Genomic DNA, 11,044 nt, shown 5'->3' with positions numbered 1-11,044 from the left:
AAATGAATTTAATAAAAAAAAGATCGCTTGTATAAAATTAGATCATTAGATCAAAACTTATTTTAATTTCTACATAAAAACGAAACGCTTTAAATTATCTCTGTCAAAATCTGATCTTTGTGTTATAATTTCATTTTAAATGAATAGTGATTTAAAGCAATTTGTTACATTAAAACTGTGTGTGTGGTGAATAAAATCAATCAATAAGTGTTTTCACTCTTTTCTTTTCTGTTTTTCCTTTCCAGATCCAGATAAAGTCAGAGGAGGAAATATCACAATCAAGTTGGGAAAATTTGTTGAATTCCTGACAAAAGTGGACAGATAACTGTGAGGTGTTCTCAGATGATCGTCAGAGAAAAATTCTCCAAGGAACTTTTTTTCTATCCCAGTCATCATGGCGTTAAGCGAGACATCCACGTGAAGCGTTCCTGTGGTGTTTTTGTTGGCCTTTAAGACACATTTTTCTTTAAAAAACTATTGAATTGTACTTTAATCAACATAACAAAGCGTACTTCCGCCCTCTCTTCTTTAAGTTGAATTTGGGACTAACTGTTCTTGTACCAATTTTGGTTTCTGTTTGATTCTAACATTTTTAAAAACTGAAGGACATCAAGATAAATATGTTTCTTAGTGTGTTCCCATAAACCTAAGGCAAGTTTTTTGGATCATTTTTTTTAACCACACAAACCTTCTTTGGAGAGTTTTGGACATTTTTTAAAAATTGCTCTTGGATTTTCTTCCTCTGTTGTTTCCTTCCTGGCCATCTGCCATTTTGATTCTTCGCTCATACTCGACCAAGCAACACACTGATTTCTTCCCACCCCCTTCCACCCCCACTCCTTTTCTTATCCCTTTTTCACCTTTTCATTTCAAGCTGGTTCTCAGAAAGGCTCCATCCTGGCCGGCACTATTCCAGCTAAGGGGGAAGAGGACTTCCTCACGCTGGCCGCTTCACGGCTCAGCCGCAGGAAACGCGTTATAGTGGCCGCTGTAGGTGTGGCCATGGTTCTAATACTGTTGGTGGCCATTCCCCTGCTGGTCCACACAACCAAAGGGGGCAACACTGGGAGTGCGGGGAGCCATTACGAGATGCTTGGAAGCTGCAGGATGGTGTGTGACCCTTATGCTACTTCACAGCCAGGTCAAGAGCTGACAGCTGTGTCCCCACCTCCCCAGGATTACACTGGAAAGAGGATGAAGCCCGGACTACGAGGGCCTCCGGGGATCCCTGGCCCTCCGGGAGAGCGGGGACCCCCTGGAGAGCCGGGCAAAGCTGGGCCGCAGGGGCCACCCGGACCAGGCCCCGGCGGCTATTCTCCTGCAATCTACACTCCTAAAATTGCATTCTATGCAGGGCTTCGCAAGCAGCACGAGGGCAATGAAATACTGAAATTTGATGATGTGGTGACCAATGTAGGTAACTACTACGAGCCCAGCACTGGCAAGTTCACCTGCCCCCTGCCCGGCATCTATTTTTTCACCTACCATGTTCTAATGAGAGGTGGTGATGGGACTAGCATGTGGGCAGACCTGAGGAAGAATGGACTGGTTAGTACAAGTGCGAGTGTGTGAGGGAGTGCACGCATGTGTGAGTGGAGCAGAGGGTGTGTCTGTATGGAAATGCCACACATGCCCATGCAAGAGATTTTTCTGATTGTTGACGGTTGTGTTTTGCCATAAACTCATATTCACCTCTGCAACATTGAGCTCTTCAGATTCAGAGCACATTCCACTTAGAAGGTTGGCAACCAAAGAATGAAACGGCAATCCTTCTCCTCATTAAGGGGAATTCATGCTATACAGCGTAATATTTCAGCCACAGATATTTACATTCCCACACATGCTTTGGCTAAATGACAAGTGGCAGAATGCAGGCGGTGCCACGCCGAAAAGAACAGCCTAATTAGTAAGTATCACACACTGAGCTTGATTATCACCTAAACAGAAGTGCAAAAGAGCACGGGAGAAATGTCTGTCAGAATGTGGACGAGTCGGTTTGCACCTCAGCTAAAGAAATAATGAATTTAATATTGACAGTCCACTCATCCACTGCCTCATTCCCCAGACACTAATTAATGATAGAGGGGGTTGCTGGGAAGGAAGAGGAGTGGAGAGGTGGGTTTTATCACAGAGATTTTATCAGAGGAGTCCAAATACGGGGAAAAGTCTTCAACTTGATTTTTATATTCATTCATTCATCAAGGACTCTGAGTGCAAATACTTTCTGCTCAGATCAAGGACGACTCACACACATAAAATTCGATCAAAAGTAATAATTTGAGATCTAAAATACTTTCTCCTTTGCTAAGTTTTGTACTTTTAAAAGCTCAAAAAAGGTGAATATGTGTTTAAGGATGCCCACCTAATGTGGTGTATTGTCATTCCAGTCATTTTAGCCTGCTAAATAATTCATCCGTCTTAGATTAGATCCCCCTGAACACCCGCCATACCTTCCTCTCCTATCCCTCATCCCGGCTTGTTCATTGATTCTCCATTAATTATCTTTTCACTCAGCTCAATTATCTAACCTCGCCCAGGTCCATCTGACACCCATCAGGTGGCTCCTTTAAACGGTTCTGTTAAATAGAGTGGCCACTTTACAGGGATCTGCCCAAACAGAGCTGCTGGCAAATGAAAATAGAGTGTAAATGAAATTCTGCAGAATGCCTGATCATGTTTGGAGTTATTAAAGCCTCGAGGCAGACGGGTACCCCGCCTGAGGCCAGTCAGCAGCTGGGGATTAGTAAACAGGTGCTGTGTTTGATAGGTTGCACTTCAGAACATGGAATCAACCACGCCTGTTTAACCCTCAAGCCTTGTTGAATATTTCTCCAACAAAGGTTTACAATAGCCGCAAAATACATGATTCCCTTTTAACTGGATGGAGGTGATTTTAACCCGCTAATAGTTAGCTAATTTGTCAGGGGGAACGAGTTAAACAAACACATATAAACTCACCGGGGACATGCTGAGGTGTCCTCCAGAAGACATTAAAAGCGAGAGCAGAACAAGACGAGTGAGCTGATGATCATGGGTGGGGCCGAGGACAATAGATGACTTAATGGAGGTTTGGAGACAGTGGGCTGGTAGATGAGGCATCTGGGAGGCTGGTGTTGAAGGCCAGGATGAGATCAGGCATGATGACCGATGGACACCCACTCACCACATCACCGCTTGACATGTGATCAAGGTCGAGCAAAAATAGAGAAGGAAAACAAAACATTTTCTAACCTTCATTTTGTTTTTGCCACTTGAACAAGTTTAGATGCTTAAACTGATGCAGTGTATAAATCAGTGCATTGGTGTCTGGATGAATAACTCAACATGTTAATGACATTTTGTTTTGGCTCTTGGATTTTTAGGTGTATCATATATGAGTCCTGTTCCGTGGGATTCTGGATATCTAATATATAACTCTAAACCTCCACCCTGTGAAGCCTAATTGCTCACACCTTGACTTAACATTCACAAATCACTGCAGTGTAACATTTCTCAAGTTGCAGGGCATTTGTGACTGAAGGGGGCAACACTTCTTTTTGCAACTGACCTGTGAAGGTTTGATTGACGGTAACATCCTGTTCTTGTTGAGTTCATTAGCCATCATGGATGTTATCTGCTCAGCTAAGGCACAGAATCCCAGCTCTGGAAAATGATAGATGGATCTGTTTCATTGGAACATCTAATGACGCAATATGGATTTAAACTTTCTCGGAAATAAACATAAATGCTTCTCCTTGCCTTTAATGAATGGGTTTAATTACTCTATTCCTAATGTCCTGTCAAGGATATATGTCTTGGAAATTACCTAATACTCCAGGTTAGTACCAGATGTTATTAAGACAGCGTATGATCGAGTAGGCATGCTTCTCCAGTTATGAAGAGAAGTAATACATCTCCTGTTCCCCTCATTAACTAGCACATGAACTGCTCATCCAGTAGTTTTAATTTCTATTATTCTCATCTACATATCTATATCAAATATTCTTAAGGCTACTAAGACAAATAGATACTGCCTTGGCCCTCATTTTTTTCTCTCCTTGCTTTTTCACCTGTCACAGACTCTTTTAATAGCCCAGTTAAAGGTCAAGTTAATTCACACGATAATGTTAGAATGTCATCACCTGCTGTAATGACCTGTACCTGTATTAACTTAGGAGACATAGATATGCTGCAAGTGGAACAAAATTAGCCTCAGAGAAAATAAGTGTTAGCAGAATTACTTTTGGAATGACAGGACAAATGTTGTTTTTTTGTTTTTTGTTTTTTTTTTTTTTTTAGTTCAGGTGAGATGTAAATAAAATATGATAATATGCCTCGGTGTCAGGGACCACATGCTGTAATAGTGAATGGCAGGTAATAGCAATCCCAGGCACGGTTCGGTGCCTAAGTCGCTTGTCGTCGTGTAATCCCTGGGCTCCTGGTGGAGAGGGGAAACCTATTCAATAAATATTCTATTTCCACAACGTCACCCCTCACCACTTCCCCAAGCCCCCTGCCATGCGCTGGTGTCCCTTAGGTAAGTTTAACAGCGACTTTTCTATTGTCTCCGCTCTAAGAGGTCAGTATATCACAGCGAATGAATCCTGTCAGTTTTATTACCAGTGGAGCAAAGCACCACAGATAAAAACAAGACTTTATACACCCCCACATCTCCCTTGGTCTCACAAAATAGCCCCGCTTGATCAGTTTGTTACTCCTGGCCCCCCTTCATCAACTCTCTGACCCCTCTTTCTCCCTTCCTCTCACTTTATTTTGTCTATCCTTGTCAGTATTTTGCGCGGCAACTCTGCTCTTAGAAAAAAAAAAACATCTTCCCTTTTCTTTCCTCATGCCGGTGGTCCTCTGCTCCTAGGCTTGTTTACTGGAGGCCCAGTAATGAAAGGGGCTAGCCAGAAGACTGAGATAGCCACAGGCAAGCCCTGGGGGCCCCCGCCTCATGGCTCACAGCTCTTCCAGCTCCAGGATCAGCGCTGGACGCTGCCTGCTTCACACGGATCAGTCTGTCTTCCAGCCGTATCCATCTCCTCTGTTGGCTTCCTGTCCTAATCCCACATCGTCTCCCCTGCGACTCTCTGTCTGGTGTCTGCATTAATAGATGGGTAGCATTAATCTTCCAACCACAGGAACGTCAGATAAACCATAATTTCAAATATCAAATCTTAAATACTAATAAATGCTTAGTATTTATTATTATTTTTGCATATCACTTCTAAAATTATTGATGTCTGACAGGCTTGAGGGGGCGAGGGTCTTCCCACATTTCCTTCTAGTTTGGTCAAAAATAATGAGCAGGGTGACACACGCCTGCTGTCAATAAAAAGTCACAACAACAGCATCACTGTCAGAAGCAGCCAAAGATGCAAATGTGATACTGGCTGTCATCACTCATGTCAGGCAGAACAATATAACCTTTACAGATGGCAGTGCACCGGTGTTGTTCTTTGAGAGATGGTCTTCTGAGAACTAAAAGTTTATAGTAAAAAAAAAAAAAAAAAGCATTTCCTGTGATTACTAAATTCTCTGTTGATAAGCTCTGTAAACTTGTAAATTGGTGCTAACTAAAAATAAAACGTTTAAGTTTGCTATAAGAGAGCTGGTCTATGAGGGGTTCTAATATCACATTTCTATGGTTGTTTCCTTCAGCGGTCCAAAGACTTGCATGAGAAACTGACTGTTTATTCCAAATTGCTCAAACTTTAGAGCGTGAGTGTACAGAAGAGCATACTTCTTCGTGCACAAAGTCACTTTCAACCTGCAGCCTGGTCCAAAATGAAACTCAACTAAAAAGTGAAAAAAATAAAAATAAAAAAACCCCTAAATTGATACAAAGTGAAAATATTTGCCAAACTTATGAACAAATAATATCATGCCTGCTGTAAATTGCTATTTTATGACTTCAATTTGGAAAAAAAGAGCTTAATTCCGATGAGCTAACAGCTAGTCTGAGTAAAGGTAAAACAATCTGGAAATAAATTTCATATTGGTTCTTTTAAACAACACATGATAAATATTTACATTGTCATCAATTTTGTATTACATGGTTGTTATTGCAGAAATGCAATAATATTCCTGCTGCAAGTGTCCCAGGCTGCACCAGAAATGTTACAGCTAGCTGCTACTGTTGCTGGTTGTGCTCTCTAATGATGTAAGTAATCGTAAATAGTTTATGCCATGTTGAGATATATAAAATAATGTCCATGTGAACTGCTGATAAATTTACTGACAATTCACTTTGGTCTTAGCTCCGATCAGACTAGTCAGAACTGTTTCTCCAAACAAAAATGGTTGAGTTTGTTCAAAGAGGTGAGACAATATTTGATCACAAGCTTTCCACGGAATGTCATTTCAAAAGATCTGAACTATCACTTTAAGTCAAAGAACTGAACTGGTCTGCATTTAGGTGAACTCAGAAGTGTCAGACCATCTGAACTTCAACATGCGCCTGTTGAATCAGTGTAAAAAAAAACCCAAAAAACAACATGGACCAAATCGTTGCTCTGGTGTAACAGCAGCCGCGGTTGGTTTTGCTGTCAGATTTACTTCTCTGCTCTCCTAATCAGTCCGGTTCAAAATAGACAGGATCCTGCTGTATTTTATTTCATGACACCCACAGATTATGTTCAGGCAATAAAAACACAACTTCAGGACTGATAAATGGTGAGCAATATGTCTAGACGAGGACAAAATGGATTGTTGAAGCGGGAAAAGAACACACACACACACACATATATATATATTTATTTTTTGTAGTTACAGTAATTCAGGCTCTGCTGCTCGGTGACTGACTATTTTCAAATTGATGTGTGCTTGTTGGGGAGAAAGGGGTCCCAGTGATGGGAGTGACATGATGGTAGTTGAATTGCAGATCATATTCTGTGGCTGTCATGGAGATGAGCGTCGCTTGTCTGGGTACTGACATAGATTGAGTGCTCCCAGCATGGATGGACACAAAGCCAGACACAAGGCCACTGACGGCTGACATGTGTCTGATGATTGGAGCTGCTACACCACAATTATTGATACATCCGATTTACTTCCTTTTTTTTTTCTTTAAAGCATTCGAGACACTTATCCTACTTTGCTTAGCCCATACAAAATAAAAAAGGGAGACTTTTGTATTTTTAGATCTATAAGTTTAAATAAAAAGAATGCAGCAATGTCAAAAGCTTTGATGTGTTTCTTTTAAGACTATATATGGACAAATTCTGTTTCTTGTAAAACAGAAACCCAGTGCAGACCTGCACATATCCACACTGAGTAAACCCAATTAAACGTGTTAACAAACAAGTAAAGATCCACTGCTGCTGGGTCAATAAGACCAAACTCACACAGAGCATGCAAATGTGAAACTGTCTACCCCACGACGCACCAACTCGATATCATGCATATCGAGTGGCTACGCATCATAAGCAACAGGTCAATAGTTGACGTGGATAGTGATGTTGTTTATTGGCTGAACTCGTTTCCCGATAGACAACCTGTTGTCCCCCGTGAGCAAGCTTATCTCTGCAACCCATTCAGACCTCCATCCTCAAGCCTTAACCCATCCGCAGCTGATCAATGAGGGACTGAGTGGTTGGGCTCATCTGTGAGGTCAGAGGTCATCGTATCCATCAGTTTAAGTGTCAGTCATGCATGTGATGGGAGGAGCGTCTCTTCTAAGGGCTGGTATAATTGCTTTTAAGCCAGTCTGTAGGAGAAAAATGATAAAAGTGTTTGGCTTCAAGTGTGTAAGCCTGTCCTAATTGTGAATTCACATGTCCTCTGACAGGTGAGAGCAAGCGCCATCGCTCAGGATGCCGATCAGAATTACGACTACGCCTCCAACAGCGTGATCCTGCATTTGGACGTCGGCGATGAGGTGTGCGTGCAGCTGGATGGAGGGAAGGTGCACGGAGGAAACCAGAACAAGTACAGCACCTTCTCTGGCTTCCTCATCTACCCAGACTGAAGGGAATTTACAGAGAGAGGAGTGAAGGAAACAACAACAGCAGCATACAAACAGACAAAGTGACACTTATACAGACGTGTAAAGTATGCAAATTAATGCACATAAAATGAAATGGACACACATGCATGCATTCAAGCAAACACACATACATATCTGCACAGAGATTACTTCAAAAGGATCGCGTTAAAATGAGACGTACACCAAATTACCTGTATGAAATCAGCAGATGCATTTATCGGCACCTTTCTGTGTGCAAATATGAATGCCAGAATATGTAGCCTACAGTATAGATGCAAGTAATTATTTCACACTGAGGCTCTGAACATCTTGACTAATATAATGCATTCTGTATTATCTGACATTTGTGAGAATAAAAAAATAACAAAGACCGTAAGTTTGATCGTTAAAACGCAATAATGGTACCTTCATTTAGGAGAAAAATACTGAAACAAATGCACTTCTTTTATTGTCCAGTTCTATTCTTTATTCTGAGTATCTCTAATTGAATGGGCTGCCTCTATTTTACCGCGAATTGCAGAAAAATAGTCCTGTAATTAAATATTTAATTTAAAGTAAATAAGACTAATTGTGTGAAGTAATTCCCTGTTGTGATTCAGTCTATCCTGGGACAAATTGGAATAAAAACACATTTGTTCTTTTGTTTTTATCCTCACAAACAAATGAATCCAAACTGAAGAAAACTTTAAGATAACGCTCCAAAAGTATTTCCCAGTGTGAAGCTGTGTGTAATTATGTTTTATTTGACAAACGCAAAACTGACAAATCGGTGTGAGTGTGCGGACGATGAACAGATAAATATGTCGGATAACGATGGAGTAATAGTCAGGTTTAAGTGTTTTCCTTTCATTCAGTGTTGTATATAACATCTCAGTCACTTTACTTGAAATTAAAAAAATGCCCCGTCTGCTTTATTTTTTGAAAGAAACCCTGTCAAAGTATCATTATGTGTAAACTTACTAACTTTGAGACAAACTACCTGGTATACTGAAAAGGTTGAGTGACCAATTGCTATTAAAACATCCAAACCAACTTTGTCAGTTTGTCTGTTTCCTTGCAAATTGTTTCCCCATGCCAAGGCCGGGGCTGAATACGAGCGCGCAGAGGCCCTAAAACAGACAGCGTGTTGGCTTTTATTTGAAATGACCACTCGGACGGACTTGTGAATTAGATATATGGTGCGGTTACATGAACTTACAGCAGAGATCGAAGCCACCGCAGCGCCGGCTGCTGCAAAATGGATTTTCAATACGTCTTACGACACAGTGTGATACAAACATTACTACAGCAACACAGAGCTGAGCTAATAAAACACACTAGATTAACAAAAACAACAACAAAACAGCTCATGGATGTTTAAAGGTAACGACACTGGACCAGTTCTACAAACAAAGATAAGGCTGGACAAGCACACCTTTAATACCATCCAAGCTAAACAATTCCAAAATATTATTAGTATTCTGTTTATTATTTTTATATTGATTTTGGATGTCACTCTCACTCTCTCTGCACGTACACACACTTATCCTCATAGCCTCAGCCCAACGTGAAACAATAAACCTGGATGGAAACAGGGTCTTTGTATCAAAATGTTGGCCAAACATCCTCAGCAACTTCGAAAATGTCATTGAATAGGATTAAATTGAGCAATTACTGTATTACTGAATGACTTGCAGAATATATTCTCACTAAACCATATTAAAAAAATGCCTTTAAATTATTTCTGAGGGAGAAATATCAACATCAAACGAAGGACATTCGTTTGCATTTGCAGAAAACAGGAATAGAACTCAGATGAATGTAAATAAGTCAATGAAATTGCTGTTTCTTTCCCCTTTGGTTGTTTACAATAAGGTGTTTATCAATTCCATGGATAAAGTTTTTTGATGAGATGTAACAGATCTGCAACATTTATGAATGATTCATAGTCATGAAATCCCTGAGCCGGGGTAAACTAAATTTGTCTCTGTAATTTCACAATATATGAGCCACTTTAAAGTTTACAAACAAATCAAGCATTTATAATTTTTCTCAACCAGGCCTTCAGTCAAAAGTGCTCTCCATGGTTAAAAATAAAAAAAGGAGTCTTGAATATGTCTTACTTTCTTGACTAAAAACAGTACCTAATTAGAGGAGAGAGCTGATGTCATTGCAGAAGTAAAGGATTTGGTGAATCTGTCGCTTCTGAGCAGAAAAGGAGGGATGAAGCTGCACCGTGCCGGGGCCCCAGCCCACGGCTCTCTCTCTTCTGGCAGACTCCAGCTGAAAGTTAATTGGACGGGGAGAGGTCTGAGACGGGCTGTGCCGAGGCCCATTAGTGATTCCCCTGCCGAATGCAGAGCCACGAGGATCACAGACTCACAAATAGGAGGATTAAAATAATCAATAGCCTTGACTTCTATCGACCACACACACACACACACACACACACACACCGAGTAATTAGCGGAGAACCTATTCAGCAGCGGACTATGACACCCTCCTGAACCTCACACACATGAGCGCCACACTCCAATGGCAGCAGCGCCTAATGAGGGGAAATAGTTGAGACTGCTTGAGAGGAAAATTAGGAAAAGGTCAGGAAACCACTGAACAGCCCTTTACTGCTCATGTCAGAGCCGTGTCATTTTTTTTGAAGAACAATATAAACATAAAAAAATAACTCTTGATCTTTTACATTGTAATATTTAAAATATTAGACACAAACAATAAACTAAGAGTCAATTGCCATACGTATAATTTACTTTTGATTTGGCTCATATTTGTTGACCAAGACATTCCTTTATTCCACACTTCCTTTCAACAGCCACGTTTTGAGATTATAGCAGCAACACTGCCCTCTTCTGTTAAAGATGAGAATTGCACCCCCAAAAACTTCAATTTATCTCCCTATAATTTCACTAAATTAGATACTCACTCAAAACAAACCCAATAACTTTAAAAAAAACATGTATTTAAATGTAGCAGCAAACTTTAGAACAATAATAACATGGGAACACATTCATAATATTCCCATTATACTTTTTTTTTCTATTTTCAACCAGTCATAACCAATGAAACAGATTACTGGTGGCA

At 40.6% G+C, this 11,044-nt stretch overlaps 1 protein-coding gene across 1 annotated transcript; it reads left to right on the top strand.

Annotated features, from left to right (window-relative positions):
- Window positions 1-256: 256 nt before the first annotated feature.
- Window positions 257-8,866, top strand: c1ql4a (complement component 1, q subcomponent-like 4). Its single transcript, XM_017430883.3, has 2 exons — window positions 257-1,548; window positions 7,772-8,866. The coding sequence occupies exons 1-2, from the start codon at window positions 1,003-1,005 to the stop codon at window positions 7,949-7,951; spliced, it is 726 nt and encodes a 241-aa protein (XP_017286372.1). The 5' UTR covers window positions 257-1,002; the 3' UTR covers window positions 7,952-8,866.
- Window positions 8,867-11,044: the final 2,178 nt, after the last annotated feature.

Source organism: Kryptolebias marmoratus, linkage group LG8, assembly GCF_001649575.2.
Source record: "Kryptolebias marmoratus isolate JLee-2015 linkage group LG8, ASM164957v2, whole genome shotgun sequence".
In the NCBI taxonomy this organism is placed as follows: Eukaryota; Metazoa; Chordata; class Actinopteri; order Cyprinodontiformes; family Rivulidae; genus Kryptolebias; species Kryptolebias marmoratus.
This window is presented reverse-complemented; position numbering and strand designations above follow the sequence as displayed.

Bases quoted from the DNA above. Each gene is read 5' to 3' on its own strand.
- c1ql4a (XM_017430883.3), top strand. From the start codon at position 1,003: ATGGTTCTAATACTGTTGGTGGCCATTCCCCTGCTGGTCCACACAACC. The intron at 1,549-7,771 runs GTTAGTACAAGT...GTCCTCTGACAG, and splicing joins ACCTGAGGAAGAATGGACTG to GTGAGAGCAAGCGCCATCGC.